The sequence below is a fragment of the Myodes glareolus genome, chromosome 5, assembly GCF_982192425.1.
Source record: "Myodes glareolus chromosome 5, mMyoGla1.1, whole genome shotgun sequence".
Classification (NCBI taxonomy): Eukaryota; Metazoa; Chordata; class Mammalia; order Rodentia; family Cricetidae; genus Myodes; species Myodes glareolus.
In genome coordinates this window covers 25,274,343-25,293,738 of record NC_142030.1, presented here as the reverse complement: position 1 = coordinate 25,293,738, position 19,396 = coordinate 25,274,343, and the positions used below count along the sequence as shown (strand labels likewise).

The 19,396-nt window shown below is 40.7% G+C and overlaps 1 protein-coding gene across 1 annotated transcript in view; it reads left to right on the top strand.

Moving 5' to 3' along the window:
* LOC125412279 (regulator of G protein signaling 5) overlaps positions 1-7,463 on the top strand; it is a 40,928-nt gene extending 33,465 nt beyond the window's left edge. Inside the window, exons 4-5 of the mRNA XM_048452949.3 lie at positions 1,899-2,065; positions 3,818-7,463. Coding sequence (XP_048308906.1) covers positions 1,899-2,065; positions 3,818-3,979 — 329 coding nt within the window. The 3' untranslated portion in view covers positions 3,980-7,463. The remainder of the gene's footprint in view (positions 1-1,898; positions 2,066-3,817) is intronic.
* The last annotated feature ends 11,933 nt before the right edge of the window (positions 7,464-19,396 follow it).

Here is a 19,396-nt window from a genome sequence, read left to right as displayed (position 1 = left end):
GAGAAGGGGTCGCTTTAAATGCCCCCCAGCTCAGTGAGGCATAAAGCTATCTTATGTGTTTGGGTTTAAAGCACACACATTGACAAAAAACCTTACTATTGTATTGTGGAATTCACCAGAGCGATGAAGTCAGTATTCAGGGCACAGGTCTCTGTGATGGGAAGTTAGTTCCCCAGTTCACTTCCTGTTGTGAACCAAATGCTAAGATCACTGTTAGGTTTTGGTTTAGATAGTTTTATGTATGATGTGCAAAATGCACATGTACAATGCCCATTTTCAATCTAAAAATAAGTTTAGATTTACTTTTCTTTATTATTCATCTCCACTACCTTGTTAAGTACTCTTCATGAGCTCTCTGATCTACCACTTGGGAGGTTAGCACTGAAGGGTGGGAAGGAAACAGGAAAGTGAAGAGCCCGTGATTATCACATGTACACAAATAGCATGTACAGCTCTTCACAGACTCACAGTTGCTCTGTTACATTCAATAGCTTCTACACGCTGACATAAACCCAACTGGTGGACACAGTAATGACCTCTATGTGACAGCTTCACCTGGCCCCTTCATCCAGATGTTAATCTGTACATTTCTATTTCACCTTCCTTCCATCTGAACTGAACTTAGGCTCCTTCTGGGACTCTGTTGCTATGCTCCAATGGCTTCTGTTGTACAGATGATCAATGAGTCTTCCTTGTTTTTTCTTTCTTCTTTCTGTGGTATCTCTAAAGTCTTCTAGGGAACCAAGCTTGTTTCATTTACCAGAGTGACGTATTGCACTCACTCAAAAGTCACCTGCAAAAAGAGGAAACAGGATAATAGTTTCGGGCAGTTGTTCATTATAAATATTGCTTATTTTAGCAAACCAAGTTTTAAATATGTTTTGGGGGGGCTAGAAATATAGATTTGTGGTAGAGTGCTTGTGTAGTATGCACGAGGCTCTTCATTCAGCTCCCACTACTAACAATAAAGGTTTTCTTCAGAATTGATGTGTGTCCTGAATGTCATCAGTATTGACGGCAAAACCTCAGTGTCATAGACATTTGCCACCTGAATGCATTCGCTTGTGTAAAAGACAGGGAGGTAAAGGCCTCTGTCCAGTGTCAGAGTGGATGACAAGCAGAGCTCCTCTCCACGGCCTCTGCATCTCTGTCCCAGCCTGTCTCCCTTTGGATGAAGGGGTAAAAGCAGAGAAACTAAAAGTCAGCGCATGGGACAGCATGATGGAGCCTTCCCATGTCATCTCAGCATCTTTGTTCCGCCTTATGTTTTTCTCTCAGTTCAAGTGCAGGTGAGAATAGGAAACTCCTAATGGAAGGTTCTTGTTCCAAGAAACAGAATCACACATCTTTGGACAAGTGGTTTAGAATAATAGACAAATGTGTGTGGCTACAGAATCAGAACCTGGTTTTAAGTTCCAACCCTGATGTTACTTGCTGGGTATTCTGGAGCAGTTGCTTGACTTCTGTGACCTCATTTGTAAAGCAGGACACTTACAGCTCCTGCTCTTTGTGTGTATAATAAAAATTAAATGAGTTTCCATTTGTAAGATTTTTTTTTACATCAATGACAGAATGTACTGGAAGTAAAATTGGGGTTTTTAGCTGAAGGGCATGGTCAACCGGCAGTTAGAATTAACCAGACCAGCTCAAAAACAAGGAATATAATTTTAATAATTGGGATAAAGAGAGACTCACATGACTGAGGTCCAGTGAGAATCGTGCGCAGCGGAGAAAGAGAGAAAACAAGGGGTGGGCACCCAATCCCCAGGTGCTTCTTCCTTTGCCCCAGGCGACCATATCTTAGCCAAATGTGATTGGCTGAGCTTCCACATCATCTAGCTAGATATAGTTTGTCAAATCAATTAATGAAATCTCCCTACTTACTTTTCACTCCCTAGATGGACTTGCCAGCTTCAAAGGTTTCCTGAGATCTGAGTTCAGTGAGGAGAACCTTGAGTTCTGGGTTGCTTGTGAGGATTACAAGAAGATAAAATCCCCAGTCAAAATGGCGGAGAAGGCAAAGCAAATTTATGAAGAATTCATCCAGACAGAGGCCCCTAAAGAGGTTGGTACTGGTGGGTAGGTGGCTGAGTAAATCCATTTAAGAGCCGGATCAACACATTCCCAAGCACAACTTCATGAGCTGCTGGCACAGCATTGGGAGCTGAAGGTTACCTGTGCTTGTGATTAGAGTGCCCCGTATGTAGCTACTGAACACAAGGGCAGTGTGATAGCATCAAGCAAGTCCTTCCTAAATGCTGTACAGACCACTGTACAGCAATGGCTCTTCAGTACCATACAACCAACCTTAAGGACGAAGGAACCCAATGTAAGATTTGGGATAAAATGTGGGGTCTGTTTTCTTCCCTTTGGAATGTAAGACTGACTACAACTGTTTTGTAAAGTTATAAGAATTAAATTAAACAAACAATAGATGTGGAAAAAAGTGCATGAATATTCCAACTAATTGATGCCGGTGAGTCCCCTGTTTCAAGCCTTTGACATTCATCCTTTATTGAGACAGCAGGATCTACTATTCATGGGAACCAAAATAAAATCATGTAACAGTGCAAAAGGTATTTAAAGCCAATATACCACTAATTGACTGATGAAGATCAGATACGTTCAGGTTTCAAGGAAGCTTTGAGGAAGTCTGTCTATTCTTTTCTTTGCTATCGATGAAACCAAACCAGAAAGCTTGTTGAAAAATCCAAGATGGCCACAGCCAGACCTGTTCATTTGGTCAGGTCCTGTTGTAGTCCATGGTTCTCTTGAATTCAATGTGGACACTGAATTGTCATCAAGGTTTGAAGTCCAGCACATCGGTGACTGAGTGAGGTATTACAGATGATTTGTAAAGGGAAAGATTCCTGTCATCTCTTTTCCTATGCATATGTAACAAATATTACAGAGACAACATGAAATACTTATTCCTTTGGCTGTGTAGCATCCCTAGCTGGTCCTTTCAAGAGACGGATGTGGGTGCGGAGATGTAGATCAGTTGGTAAAGCACTTACTTGGTTAGTGTGTATGCAGCAGATCCCAGATTCAACCCCCCAGCACAAACTAACCACTCTATAGACAAAGCACTGGTTCATCACTGTGCTTGTTATCTGGTCAGAACTGCTGCCTCCTTGTTTGTTTCCAGGGAAGACTGGTTCTAAAGCTATGCCAAGGGTCCCTGGTCACCAATTCTTCCTCACTGTCATCAGAAGGCAGGATGCCTAATGGGTAGAAAGTCTGTGAAATCAAGTATTAGTTCATTTGCATTCAAATCTGTTTCATAAAATCACTTACTAGAGCCAGGTGGTAGTAGGCACGCCTTTAATCCCAGCACTGGGAAGGCAGAGGCAGATGGTTCTCTGTGAGTTCAAGACCAGCCTGGTCTACAGGGGTGAGTTCTAGGACAGCTAGGGCTGTTTTACAAAGAAACCCTGTCTTGAAAAACCAAAAAAAAAAAAGAAAAAAGAAAAGAAAAAAAGACCAAAACCCCTCTTATCAGAGATATGATCTTGAGCCTCTTAACTTGTATATATATTCTTAAAGTATTGAAGGATGAAACAGCATATGCATAGATTGGCTACAGGTGGTGGATGCCTGGTAGGTTTCTAATGCCAGTTGCCTCCGAATCCGAGTCACGTGCTTGCTGCAGCATCAGCTTCCTCACTCCATGGCTTCTGAAACAGCAGTGGTCTTTCTTCCTTTGCATGGCATCCCTTCTGTCCTGTGTCTTGCTGGTGAGAATCCTGCCGCTCTGGCACCTTCATCCAATCCTGAAGCCTACGCTGACTCAGTGACCCTGTTTCCTGGTCCACAGGTGAACATCGACCATTTCACTAAAGACATCACCATGAAGAACCTGGTGGAACCTTCCCCGAGCAGTTTTGACCTAGCCCAGAAAAGAATCTACGCCCTGATGGAGAAGGATTCGCTGCCCCGCTTTGTGCGCTCCAAGTTTTATAAGGAACTAATCAAGTAGTCAGCTGGTCAATTGTCAGATTATCAGGGTTCAGAAATCACCCTGTGAGTTGACTTCTATCCTCTGTAGTAGCACAGCATTCCCCGGGCACCTGCACATTTTCCCATAGCAGCTTTGCTCCAAGATACCCCAAAAAAGGCAACCCCTAGACTGTTGCTAATTCTTTTGCTCATGTTGGTTCGGATGTGGATTTGTGGTCTACTAAGGGCCTTTGCTTCCATCTCTTCCTTCTGACTGCTTTGTAATGAAGATCTGTTCACCAAGTTTCTGTCAGCCTGAGTCACAGAAAAATATACTGCTTACCATAAAGCCGTCTGTGAAAAGAACAGGTGTTAGATTGCTCTTTGAATCAGGCTGAAAAGAAAAACAGATGCCAGGGTCCCCTTTCAAGGGCATTTGACTGGTCTTGTTTATTGTTTTAGTTCTCATATTCTAACGATTTCTGACTTCAGTTAGTAAAAAGCAGGAAGCTGTTTAAAAGGCAGCCATCATTCGATTTTAAGCAAGTACCTTGTTTCCCACACTGGCCTCTCGTTCCTCGCGTTCATTTATACATTCTAAAGAGGAGCTACAATGCATAGAGTAGGTTTTACAAAGCCTACAATCCATTTCAATTCATCCCTGACACCTCCAAACCAGGAGGGAAAAAGTCAGCCTTTGCCTCTCCCAGTTAGAAATGCTAGTACCCAAGAGTCTGATTGAGCTGTTTGGAAAAAATTTTCTGACTTTAATTATCTTCTTCATATTAATTGAAATATCAAAATGTCTAAAACTGCCCAAAGAGGTAACTCGATGTTTCACACTCACCCAGGTGGCTCCTGTTTTGGAGACCTCAACTGACTCTTCTTACAAACTGTGTGAGTGGCTACGCTTGTTGAAGGAGGGTGTGGTGTGGTGGTGGGGGAACACCTCAAGGGCAGTGCCCTGGGTCTACGAAGGAATGCAGGAAGGCATGCTTCTGCAGTCAGCAGCAGCATCATATATCCATATATCTGCCATATCTCTATATAATTTCAAATTTAAAGCAATATATACACATGTATGTTCTTCTAACATACAAGGCAATAAATGGACGGTAAGTATTCTGGCTCCAAAGGAGAGGCCAAATGTATTAAGATTGGCCTAGAAACATTCTGGAGGAAAAAAAAAAAACCTCTCTGTGTTAACAGCAGTTTCCATGGCAACGAGAAGAAAACACATTCTTTTAAATCTGAGAAATTAGAAGTGGGCTGACCTCTGGAGGAAAAGAATGCATAGCACTTATTTAGCATATCCCCCCCCCACCCCCCGCCTTCTCCCCGCTCTCCAGTTTCCCTTGAGCAAATTGCCTGAGAAAGTAGGAAACTTAGTGTGTGAGCCCCAGAGTGCTAGTGTCTTGTGCTTCTGAGCACAGCCACAGCCGAAAGTGGGTCTGGGATGTAGGAAAGTGTCGGGACTAAATTGTGGTCAGCGCACAGAAGGATTCGCTTCTCGTTCTTGAAGGAAGCCTACGATTAGCCTCAGACCTGACCCGTAATCTGGGCTTCTGTCTGAGCTTGATACAGTTCTGGATTGAGATTGATATTTAAATCAAATCGGCAAAAGGGACCATCCTTCTGAGAGTAATTGAGGAGACTGTGTCTTATGTTTATCTGTTAGAATAGGGCTGTTTGTGTAAACAGACTCACTTGCATACATGTGCACACACACACACACACACACACACACACACACACATACACACTTTCTCCTGTATAGATGATACCTTTTGAAAGACAGAATCAAATGTATGGAATTATTTTTTCTCTTTTCTCATACTCCAAGCACCACCACCCTTAACTGTATAAATTGAACTTTAAGCAGGTTTTCATTTCAAATGCATTAGGTGAACTTAATCAAAAAATGTTTTTATTGTATCCCATTTATGGACTTCACTGGACTGATTGTGTTCTCTGTGTAAAATCCTTTTCAACAAGAAGAATTTGAGTATTTCCTGAAGAGCAGTAGATATCCCTTAGTAAATCAATTAATAAACTAGTAAGAACTCCTGTCTAGGGATTTGCCAAACGATGCCATTATACAAGTGGTGGTTTAAAATTACGTAGGTGGCTAGTTCATTTGTAAGTGACTTTCACTCCCGAAACTGAGTCCCCTACCAGGCATTTCCTTCACTTCCTGGGAACTTAGCAAATTTGGAAGACAGGGACACAAGGAGAAGGAGAATAAAGCAGAAAGAGGGAATAGCAAAGAAGTAAGCACCGGTTGATCCTGTAAAATCAGCCCACTGCTAGGAGACACAGAGGAACAGCCCAGTGTGAAAGATAACCAGCGTGCATCTTGCTGTCTTCCTGTGGGTTTGCAGAGAGGTTTTTCGGGGCTCACAATGAGGCAGGACAAGGGTGTTCATCTTAAGATGCTGCAGGAAATTGATTAGAGAAAAGAACAACTACAGAGGGTGCATTCCCCTTGAACTTGTGGGTGCCAGAGAGCAGGGAGTGGAGAGGTCCGTCTGGAGCATCCAAACATCCAAGCCTCAGAGCTAGGGAACTCTAGGTAGGTTTGGGATATAAAGTCTTGGTGTATAGGCTCCCCAGCGTTGAGTCTCTCTATCCTACCCACATTCTAGCATCCATTTAACGTTCTCTTAGTACAAAGCCCAATGGTGAATGTTTAAAAGCTACTTCTGGTGTTAAAGACACTTTTTCTAAGTAAATCCAGTGGCTAAGGAGAGGACTTGATAGCCAAAGAAGAGCTTCTTGTAGCCCCAGGAAACCATCTTGGAACCGAAAAGGTTGACTTTTCCCACCGGGAAGATATCCGGGACACTAAATGAAAGCGTATAGGACTGAGTGATTAATACAGCACACATTCAGAATCTTTGGGGTTTTAACCTTGTTTAATTGCTTAATAATAATCATATTCATCAAGTAGAGAAGCTATGTAGCCATCTGACTCCTATCCACTTTAACACGTTTCATACCTATTCCCTTGTCTGACATACATGCCTTTTCCGTCTTTGCTCACTTCCCCTACTCCCCTCCCTGTCTGAAATGCTGTGTCTCACTGTACTTACATAATAATCAATGTGTTAAGAGCACCTGAGTTCCTACCTAGGAAGAGGTACAGGCGAAAGCATAGACAAAAGCAAGGACAATGCTGAGGAAAACGCCACAGGATCCAAGAATCTGGATATTGTTTGGCAAATATTCTGTCCTGAAGTCGTCAGAATATAAGGAAACTTGGCTTGGTTTTGTTTTTTAATTCTACTACTTGGGAAGTCTTTTTTTAGGGTAAAATGGAATAGAAATGAGAGGTTTGTCAAGTCCTGTGCCAGCACTTTTCTCAGAAGTTTTAAATTCTGGACCAATTACGTTTGTTTTCTGATTATTGTATCCAATACTTTGAGTAATATGTAACTCACTCTTACTGATAATAGAATAATTATTAACCTGTAACAGAAATCACATATTGTATCAAATATATATCTATGTAATGGTCTCACATATTCTCTTGGCGTCTGAGCATTCTTTCAAGAAGTCATTTTTTTCCTAGGAAAGAATCATTTCTTCCCCACATGGCGTACAACAGGTGAAGCCTTGATCCATGGAAGAGACTCACCAGGAGTCAATCCCAAAAGAGGCTGCTAAACAAAACTCAGAAAATAAAATAAAATATACAAAGTGTTAAACCTTCTAATGACCTCCTTCTCCTAAGGTAGGGGTAGCAATCACCGGTTGCCCCAACTGTGGTCCCTGTTAGAAGCGGGTTGAGTATGTGGAAGTGTAGTATAGTTTGGGCCCTGTAATAGTCAATGCACATAGCAACCCTTTTCTTTCCACAAACCCAGAGCCACGAGCTTCAAAATGCGGCTAAGACAATTTTCCCAGCTCCCCAGCTACTGGCATTAACAAGCCACTCCTCTGAGTAGACTACCCCATTGCAAAGTTGTCAGCCAGAGTGCTTTAATGTAAGCTGCTCTAATTGGATTGTGCACATTACTTCTTTCTTAACACACAAATAAGTATTTTTAAACATCTTTCTCGAGACAGCCATAGGATTAGGGGACTCTGATGGGCAGATTGCTTTGACTGAGGGATGAAAGGTCCTGACCAATGTTGCTAATCCATACATTCTCTACACGGCCCCATTATTTTGCAGTGCCAGGTGACAAATATAAATTCCAGGGCAGAGAGCGCTCTTTTAGACTGTTCCTCTAGCCGTTACTGTGCTTTACTTCGCTATCTGGAGATGAAGAATTGGATCCGTTCTCACGCTGTTCCTCACATATAGGTCTCAAGCTGCCATTTGTAACCCACTGCCCACCGCTCAGATTTCTCCATTATGCACAAATTCTCACAGGAAGAATAGCACTTTTTGAGACAAGGCAGAAGACAATCGAGAGTATTGGATCAGACTGTTCTGGACTTTAGATAGCTCCCTGTGCTCTGTAGCTTTCCTTAGACACCAGGCACAAAAGACAGCGGATCTGGCAGAGTGGAGCCTGCAGACCCATTGGGCGGCTTCCCTGCTCATTGACTGAATGACACCCCCCCCCCATATCCATTCATTTAAAACTCTCTCAGGGGTTGTGGGTGTAGCTCAGTGGGAAGAGTGCATTCCAGGAATACACAGAGTTCTGTATTCAATCCCCAGAACAACATATACTGGGCTTGGTGGTACATGCCTGGAATCCCAGAACCCAGGGGTAGAATCAGGAGGACAAGAAGTTCAAGATCATCCTCAGATAAATAGCAAATCTAAGTCCAACCTTCCTATATGAGACCCTGTCTCAAAAAGAGAAAAGTGAAAACCTAGGCATTGTTGTTAAAAGCAAAGTACAAACTCACTTCAAAAATCCTTAAGTATTGACTGCCTGCCATTTTAGATAATTTAAAGCAATGTACAGTGGCATTACAGATAGTCTCACATGGATTCCCTCAGAGGTCACTTGTATACTGAACAGGTTATTCTAACTAAAAATTTGACTGCTGTCATTTCAGTGGCTGCCATCCTAAGTCTTCAGCTGTCACGCATGGTTCTCCAATCTGGCAAGTCCACCTGCTACCTAAGGCTCTGAAAGCTCCCACCATGCCAGAGTCTCTCTCCTAGTCAAGGCCCTTCGTTATGTTCCACTGACTTCACCCAATTCACACAGAGACATTTCTGGAGAATTTAGCAAACAAATGTCACCTTCTCCAGAGACACTGTCTTAATCCCATCCAGACCATAGCTAAGCACCAAGGATGACATCCCTCCAGAACAGTCAGGAAATCCTCTTGGAGGAATGTTAGCAAAATGAAGGTTTTAATTTATGAAAAAGGCATGCAGAAAAATATTCAGATACCATCTCCTGAATTCCTAGGAAGGGGGATGAATAAAGAATATTAGAATTAGTATGGCTTCTACCCTCAGGAAACAATGGTCCTCAGGCACAGACATCCAAGGTGAGAAATACTGACTCATAGAGGAGCAGCAAATGCTGGAACCAAAGAAGAAGGGAGACTGTGAGACCATCAATAACCATGGAATCCTCTGGGGCCAGCCCCTGCTCTGTTTCCTTCAAGATGTCTGCATCGCACTCCCTGGGCTCTGACACTGGCACCTTTTCTAAATAAGTAGGTCAGGCATCCATCACGTTCTTTGTTTCCATGCATCTCTAGCCAATTTTCTAAGCAGGAACTGGAAAACAAGAAAAGTTAATGAATTGTCCAGATTCTTTTCTCTGGCAGGTAACTACTGCGTGACTTTTCATTCAGACACCAGTTCTGCCTCGCAGTCAGGGGTAAACATGGAGGGAAGACTAATCTCACTCATTTGAAGCCCTGCTTGCTTTCTTCAAAAAGGCTTAATGGCATTGGGGATTTGTTTCTTCCCAATGTACTCTCTTAGGATGACTAACTGTAAGGAAAAGAAATAAAACAGCCTATATTTTTAGCTTGTTTGTAGGGGTCTTTTATTTTATTAATTGGCATCCAATAAAATTGGCATATGAGGATCAAGGGAGTTGAAAGCCAAATGAAAACATTTATTTAGATTCTAATCCCTCAAACCATGCAACAGACTGAAAGAAGACCTCAAAGATCCAGAAAGCAGGGATTGATAAAAACAAAAACAAAACCAACCATGTCCCTTTGAACTGTAAGTGCAGGCATCAGAAGGCGACCTTAAGGCTGGGAGAGTGGCTTTCTAGTCATACTGTTGTCTCCCTCTGATTGACTCAGTCTCCTGTTGCTTGGACTCACATGATTTGAGCTGGAGACTGCATTCTTCCTCTCTAGGACCGAAGACAGCACAAATAATTCCTGAGCTGAATCATTTTACCCTTCTGTATTCTGTAGCACAGAGAAGTGATCTGAAGTAAATGATGTTAGTTAGCTGCTACACAAGAGGTTTGTAACCTGTGAGACAAAACTGCCTCTGAGCTCCCTAATTGGGCCTGTTTGTTTCTCTTGCTTTCTATTCTTGTCTTCTTTCATTTACTGTGATAAACACGGTAACCAAAAGCAACCAAGGGGAAAAACAGGTTTATTTGACTTATACTTCTGGGTCATGGTCCAGTTTTGAGGGAAATCAGGGCAGGAGCTCAAGCAGTTCTTAAAGCAGAAACCATGGAGCACCATTGCTCATCAGCTCACCCATAGACTCAAACATAGCCAGATTCCTTCTGTAGCCAAGGACCACATACACAGGAAATGGTGCTGTCTACAACATGCTGGGCCCTCCTATGTCAATTAACAATCAAGACAACCACCCACAGACATGTCTGTGAGCCAGTCTGATCTGGGTAGTTTCTCAATTTAGACTACCTTCTCAGGCTGTATCAAGTTAACAGTTAAAGCTAACTAAGGCACCTTCTTTCTGGCATGAATCATTAAGGCCCAGTCAGAGAAAGAGGTACTTCGTTAGTTATTATCAGGAGAAAGAAGAAAATACAACATGTCATCATTTCCGTCTTACTACTGGTTCCTAATGGCAAACTACAGTAAGCCTGAAACTGTGTTTTGTTCGTTACACAGAGCTGCAAGCAGATAACTGGTCTACCAGATGTCTGCTGGAGACGCCTCGACTCTTTAGCTGTAACTATCCTATGACTTCATCATAACTACTGCCCGTGCAGTTTTCCCTGACTTTGCTTTACTTGGTCACCACTATAACTTGATGAAGTGAGTGGATAGTATGCAAAATGGTTACTTTACATATATGATAGTCTGAAGCTTAGAAATTTAAAGATTGTGCAAAGCCACATTGGTAATACCAGCAGAATTAACATGGATGACACAAGGGAAATGGGGATAGGCCCTGTGGCCAGAGTGCTCTTTCTATTTCTGTCCCAGTCTCTTTCTCTTTCTCTTTTCTTCCCTGCTTCTCTTTTGTTTCTCTTTTTGAGGCAGATCCTTGCTATATAGTTCAAGCTGTTCTCAAACTGGCTCATTTTCTTATGTCAGATTCTATGTATTGCTGTCAATAAATTCAATATTTACAGTATTGGCCTGGTTATACAGACTGGCAGCTCCTGAATGGTGTCTGAGTGGTGTCTATGTATTGATGATCCATTGTAGACATGAGTAGAAGTATACAATGGTCGATATGCCTTTTTTCTTTAAAAGTCTTTCTCATTTAGGGTACCATCAAGAAAGCTCCACGGAGAAAGGCATTTGACAGTAAATCTGATAACCTGAGCCTTGTCCCTGGAATCCCCGTGGTGGAAGGAGAGGCCGATTCCTAAAATTATCCTCTGACCTTCACAGGTGTAGCTTGGCATATCCATCACCATCAGATAAATGCAATTAAAATGTTTAAATAATGAAAACATTTCTTACTGGAGCTGGGGAGATAGCTCAGTGGATGTCAGATGCCCTGAAGCTGCAGCGTAGAACTCAGATCATTTGCAAGGGTAGCCAGCTATCTCTCCAAAACTTCCAGCCATTTCTCAGACCCACAAAGTGAACTGTGTAAGGATCTTTACTCCATTTTTCTCATGAGGAACGAAGACTCAAAGAAAGTCAGAAGTGACCTCAGACCCACAGCTGGAGGAGAGCAACACACCCAGGGTTCTCTCTTTCTTTTACATTGATTTCTCCCCGCTTTAAACTTCAAAACAGGCCATTTTGCAATGAAGGAAGCTGAGTGTTTTTTAGGTATGCGGTGGCATAGAGCTCTGTGCTCAAACAGCCTCTTCTGCTTCCTGCACTGGAACAACTGTTCTTGGTTCGTACCCCATCCTCTGTAGACCATGCTCACCCATCCTTACAGAGTGTCACCTCTGGGACTCCTAGGAACTCACATATTCTTTGAGCACAAGGAGGCAAGGGCTATGCGGAGAGCAGAGATTTTCCATGAGAGCTGCCCTGTCAAATATGCTCTCGTTCTCCCCCCTAAGTGCACTGGTCTGACGCCATGTTTCTCCCAACTACATTCTGACTTTGCCCAGACACCATGTTTGTATTACTGGAGTAGTGGTAATCAATCAGCAGCTCTAGGAAAACACATTCCTAAGCTCTGGAAGGAAAACGGCTCAATTTTCTGGATCACGAGCGATCACTGGAACAAGTTACATTAAGCCAAAACAAACAAACAAACAAACAAACAAAAAACACTTGTAGGGAATGGCATTCTAGAAGATTAAACACAATGGTCCCAATTTGATTCTAAGTCTTAGAGGATCAAATCCCAGTGCTTTTCTGCATTTTAAACCTTTGCCCTAAACTCAGCTATTTGCAGTTACCCCCTATGTGTGCATGAACCTTACCGTGTTGCAGGCTCTACACTAGCTAGGGATTTAAGAAGACGTCTCAGTCTCTGCTCTCTGGGGAACTGGGAGTGTTGAGAAGATCCATGTACAAATGGAGTGACAAACTGAGGAGATAAAAGACATGCTGAAGCTCACAGGGTGGAGGTCCTAGAGAAGGGAGCCTCCAGGTGACCTCTTTGTGCAGTCAGCCCTGTGAGTGAATTTCAATGAGTTTCCAAGATCATGCTGCCAGTACTGTTTACTTCCCACTTAGAGGAGTTAGACAGGTAACTCTGGAGTGTAGACAGCCACACCCACTCTCCTCACTCCGAGGAATAGTCCTTCCCACGGGGTGCAGGATCTCTCCTTTTCCTTTCCCATCCATATTTAAAGACACAGCCACAGGTTGCTTGTATATTGGAGAGATACTGGCCACACCTCCTCCAAAGATTTCACTTTATGCAGTCACTCTAACGTAACGATATTAATAAGAATAAAATTGTTTATACTATATAGTAGGTATTTTCCTTAGTGTTTGCTGCCTATTGTCAAAGGAGCTTCAAGGAACAGAGATGAGGTAGTATTAGCATTCCCTTTTGAAACTGTAAAAGAGGTTTACCAAGGTCACAGTGTTTCTTTAGCTGTCTCTAGACAGACCCTTCCCCCAGGTCTTAAAGTGATAGTATACTCCAGAGAAATGGTCAGGGCTGCAACTGGGTTGGATTACGTGATTAACGTCTATTTGTTTAGGGAGTCTGTTGAAGGAAGTCTGACACAGGTGCACTCACCTCATCTTGTTAGACAGGAAGAGTGGGTATCATCTCCCCCCACAACTTGAAGAAATTCAGAAGCATAAATAATTTCTCTATGTAAATTCCATAAGCAGAAAGGAGCAGAAAGAATGATTCCTAGTCTATGGCTTATTTACTGCCAGGCCCCACCCTTGCAGAGCAGCGGATCTCTACTGCCATTCCATGGAGCTCTCCTATTACCTGATCCATAGTGTTGGTCCTTGTCATTAGTGCCAGCAGTCACACCAAAATCCATGGCTGGACTACCACAGTCTCCTACCCACAGAGCACTGACTGTTGTATTCATCAGCCATTAATACTCTATACCTTGTTCTCAATGCCAGGCATTCTCAATGCAGCTAGGGATGAACACAAAGGATTTCTGAGTTCCTGACTTTAAGTCACTACTAAGGCAAGTTAGGTTTCCTTGAAAAGAAATTAGCATATCATTTACCAGATTCTGCTAAATTGTTATATTTAATTATAATCAGGTAGGATATGTGGGGCTAGGGGCAATGACATAATAGTAGAAGTATTTTTGAGAACCACTCAGAAGTCTCTTATTGGACTTTTTAAAATAATTGCCAAATTTATACTTTGACAACCAGCATTTTTTTTCTGTTGTGGAATCTTTGTTTAACTATGCAAAGATGTGTTGTATTTGTTTAACTATGTAAAGATGTGCTGCATTTGTTTAACTGTGTAAAGATGTGTTCTGTTTTACCTTGCCTGCCTAAGGCACCTGATTAGTCTAGTAAATGCTGAACAGCCAATAGCAAGGGAGGAGGTATAGGCAGAACTTGCAGGCAGGCAGAGTGAGTAGGAAGAGGAAATCAGGCAAAAACTTCAAGCAAGTTAAAACTCTGTGACCTTCAGATAAGGTGGAAATGGGCTCACATTTTTGGACCTTCACAGCATTTTAGAAGCAATTACAAGAAAAAAGAATTGTACAATGTGTAATAGAAATTGCCTGAAGTCTCCTCTATGCCTCCAACAGTTGTGTCTGATGCAGAAGCTTGACATCCACAGAGAAGACATTTGGGGAAGAAAGGCAGATGTAAAATAAGAGAAAAAAAGAACTAGTTAGCACCCAAACTGGGGGCAGGATTGTCTGGTGTCGGTTCTTATGGTCTCTTTCTGTGATGGGAAAGTTGGAAGGTGGGGGGAGGGGGGAGGAACTGCAGGTCCAGACATCATTTCAAGCCACAGGAATGAAATCAGCAGACAAAAGATGTCTGGGTTGTTAGAAATGGTGAGTGCTTGATGTTCCCCTCTTATCTCTCACAAGTAACTTTCTTGTGTTCTGCTCTAACTGGTGACCTACAGGGAGAGGAATTTGGAGAAGTGAAGTTCACCTTGGTCAGGCTGACACATTACAAATTCACATTGGCTTATAGTCACTCTGATAAGAGACTTCTGAGTGGCTTTCAAAAATACTTCTACTATTATGTCATCAGTAGGATATGCAAGAATAAATTGCCCCAAATTCTCACCAAGGATCATTGTGACTTGTACATTTCAGTCATTTGAATACATGAATTGTGGTTTTGATTTGTGATTTAGCAGATTACTGATAATAATGAACTTGTTTAGTGTGTGTGTGCACATTTATGCAGGTGTGCCATGGCACCTGTGTAGTACTGATCCAATAACAGCTTTTGGGAATCTGCTCTCTCTTTCTGTCATGTAGGTCCCAGGGACTGAGCTCAAGTTGTCCAGCTCAACTGCCCTTAAACCCTGAGTCATCTCACCAGCCCAGATAAACACTTTCAAAATATAGACTTGTTAGCTATTCATATATTTTCCTTGGTTCCATGCTTGTTTATACTGTAGACAATTTTTAATGTTTTTCCTTTTTATCATTAGAATAAAATAATTCTTTCTCTATTCTATGTGTCAGTCATTTGTCAGGTTTATTTCAAATATTCTCCTGGGGTAGAGCTTGTCTTTATAATTTCTTAACACCATCATCTACTAAGAAGAATTTTTAAATTATGCAAAATCATTTCCATTATTCTTATTCATGGCTAATGTTGTGTGTATATGTTTGGGTGTGTGTTTAAAGTATCTTGATATAAAACAAGATCATGAGAATATTGTCCGATATTATCCTCTTAAAAACTTAGTTTCAATTTTAATTCTTGAGTGGTTTGAGGGAGAGGTCAAGCTGCATTTTTATCCCATATACAGTATTGGTCTCCATTTATTGCTACAGTTTAAAAATAATTTTGAAAGAATGAAAGCTAAATCCTCTAACTTGATCCTTTTAAAGTTTGTTTTGGTTATTATAGGGCTTCTGTACACTCATGTAAAATTTTAAGTCATTGTATAAACTTTCGTTCTTAACAATTCTGAGAAGGTAGTTAGGATATTTTTGAATTTATAGACAAATTTGGGGATGAGTAACTGTTATATTGCTTTGCGTCGGTCTTCCTGAATGTCATATGACCTTCATCACAGATACTCATCAAGTTCTGATAGGACTATGCCGTAATAAACTCATCATAGACCTCAAATAGCATTAAGCAAAAATGCATTCAATTAATCATCTGCTGAATCTTAATTTCTCATGAGGCAGCTTTTTTGTATGCATGTTTTATATTAAAATGATATATGTTCTAGAACATTACATGGTGACTCAAAATATCTCTCATCACATCTTAGTAATGAGTAATTGTAGCTGTTATACACACACACACACACACACACACACACACACACTTTTTTTTTTCTAAAATCAATGGGTTGTGATCTCTTCTGGTCACCAGTCATCCATGAATTGTATTTCTTTTTATCAGCTTTTAAAGAAGTCAATTTATTGACTTTACTGATTATCTCTACGACTTAATTATTCTCTTCCACTTATTTCTGCTACAGCTTAGTGACTACATTCTTATTATGGTCTATCTGGTTCTGTTTTGTAACATCTGAAGTTGGATGTTTATCTCATTACTTTTAGACTTTCTAAAATTTTTGCTGTAGTTTTTTAAATGATACATCTTCAAAGTACTGCTTTAATGCCATTATGCAAATTTGGGTAATAGTGATTATATTGCTATTTAGTTCTAAGTAGATTTTGCTTTCCATTACAGTTTTCTTTTGTTAGATGTTTGGCAATGCATGTCCCAGTTTCCACATGTATTTTCTTACTTTATTATTGTTCTTTATTTCTGTCCACTCTCACCTTAGCTGTATTGTTTAATTATGTGTCAACTTTACAAAAATTAATCATGAAAATTTGTTGAGGTTCATTTTTATAGATCTTCATTGATATGGATCTTGGTTTATTGTTACAAATATAAGGTCAATCTTGTTATATGTATATTTCTGCTCTTGATTAAGGTATTGTGTTTGTGCAGTTCATTTAAAAATGTAATATATAAATAAGAAATATAGGTTAATAGATAATCATCTATAATAGTGAAGCTTGTAGTCATGTTAGTTAGATTTTTTAGATGTACAGAGATATATTTTAGGTGGATAGGCATTCTTCAAAACTTTAAAAGACTACAGAATATGGCATTTAAAATGTTTAAGAACTTAGAACTTTGCATGACAATGAGACACATCTGCTCCTGGCAGCACCAATTATTTCAAGAGGAAGATGGGCATCAAAGACGCTCGTTATGGAGTTGGTTAGCCATTTGGGCAAGAAACTGCTCTTGCCTGGACTGCTTGATGAATTGGACATGCAGGACCCGCAGAGAAATGACTGCTGAACTTGTCTAAAGGTGAGATGATCCTTCAGGGTTCCTGCCTCATGAAAGAGTCTGCTAGACATTCTGCAGGACTCAAAAGAAAATGACTGACAAACTGCCAATATAGGTGGAATTGCCTTTGAAATTTCCTGCTTCATGCAAAAGTCTTCTGGATACTATGGGCCTGTAGGCTGAAGATGGATGCCCCAACAGTACAGAAGAACTTTGGGAGACTGTCCAGGCAGTAAGATATCTCTGTTAATTCTAAAGATTTGGAAGTTGCTTCCAATGCACTTTCTGTTCACTTGGGTAATATTATATCCTTCTAGAGTCTTTGATGGAATTGAAGAATAGATAGTAATAATATAGTTTTCCTTAGTTATGATAAAAGATAAAGTACATATTAATATTGTAACTATAATTCTTGCTTGATACTTGTCTTGCTATACATAATTTTACTGTGTTAAAGCTAAAACCTTTCTTTTCATTTAAATAGAAAAGGGGAGGTGATGTGTTATTTTCCTGTGTATGCTATGATTACCTTGGTTAATAAAGAAACTGTTTTGGTCCTATGATAGAGCAGTAGGGAAACAGAGCTAGGTCGGGAAAGCTAAACAGAATGCTGAGAAAAAGAAGACAGAGTCAGAGAGAAGCCAAACAGAAATTGGTTAAATTGATATGTAAGAGTTAGTCAATAAGAAGCTAGAGCTAATGGGCCAAGTGGTCTTTTAATTAATATAGTTTCTGTGTTATTATTTTGGAGCTAAGTGGACAGGAACCAAAGAGCGGCCTTCATGCTATACTAATACAGTGGTTCTCAACCTTCCTAAAGCTGTAATCCGTCAATACTGTTCCTCATGTTAGGATGACCCCCTAATCACAAAATTATTTCCGTTACTACTTCATAACTGTGATTTTGGTATTATAAATTGCAATATAAATATATGTCATGCAGGGTATTTGGCCTCTGTGAAAGGGTTGTTAAACCCCCAAATGGGTTCCAACCCACATATTAAAAAACCACTGTTCTAGCTATGGCAATTCTTGTAGATTTTATAAGATAGCTTATAAAGAAAGGTTATTCTCCAGTTTGGCTTTAGATTTGATGTTATAGATGGTCAAGTGCAGGCACTGTGTTACTAAATCATATAAATACACCTCAGCTTGTTGTGTGATCAACTCATTACCAAGAGAAGGGACAGTCACCCACAGAGGAACTTATATAAATCACTCATAAAGAACAACTACATAATGTGGGCAAAATGAAAAAACAACGTATGAAATAGTCAAGCAACATCACGGAGTCAGGATGGGAAAGAAGACACTAGGATGGAGGGAACGTAGACCCTCACGTTCCTTTACTATGCTTTCCCCTCAGAGAATGTGTGGATTCCTGATACAGTATACATTCTAAAGAGGCGGTGATGTAGCCTAGAATTTCATAGTCCAATTACTAGATCGAAGAAGGAGATCATAGACAGTCAGAATTTGATAAGCCAGTAGCACTGAAAGGGAAGGAAACTGCAGAGAAATCAACCCAAATTCTGAATATAATTTCCTGGTTATTATTAATACATTCTTGGAATGGGAGCAAGAACTTTAGAACAATTTACCTTGAATCTGACAAGGTTGGAGAGCTTATTAAAAAATATGTCATAATTAAACTGTCTTCTAAATTAAGACAATGATATAATTTTCCAATGATTTTCACATATTTTTATGGCTTCCTCTGACTCATTTGGTATGTGTCCTCACATAAGGTCCATGCTAGACTTTATTTTTACCATATGGCTCTCCATTTCTCTCTGAACTATTTACTGAATAATCAGCCCCCCTTTTTTTTCTGATTTGAGATGTTGCCTTTTGCTAGAAGCAAAATTGGTGTCTTAAAACAAATGTAACTCAAATCAGTTAGACATTGTGTTCTCAAACTCAGTGCTCATCGGGCCCTTCTCTAGTGTTTCCCATTGTGCTGTCTACCATTAAATTAACTTGGCCGGAGTGGGCAGTCATCCTTATTCCTTTGTCTGTACACTGTACTCCTTCTCTTCATGAATAGTATGTGTCTGTCTTTTAACCTTGCCACGGGACCTTTGTCTAGTCCATCCAAGTGTTCCTTTGAGAGAAAGAAAGGGTGTAAATTTGGTTGGTGGGTGAAGAGATGGGGAGAATCTGGGAGGTGTTTGGGCAGGAGAAACTATAATCAGAATATATTGTA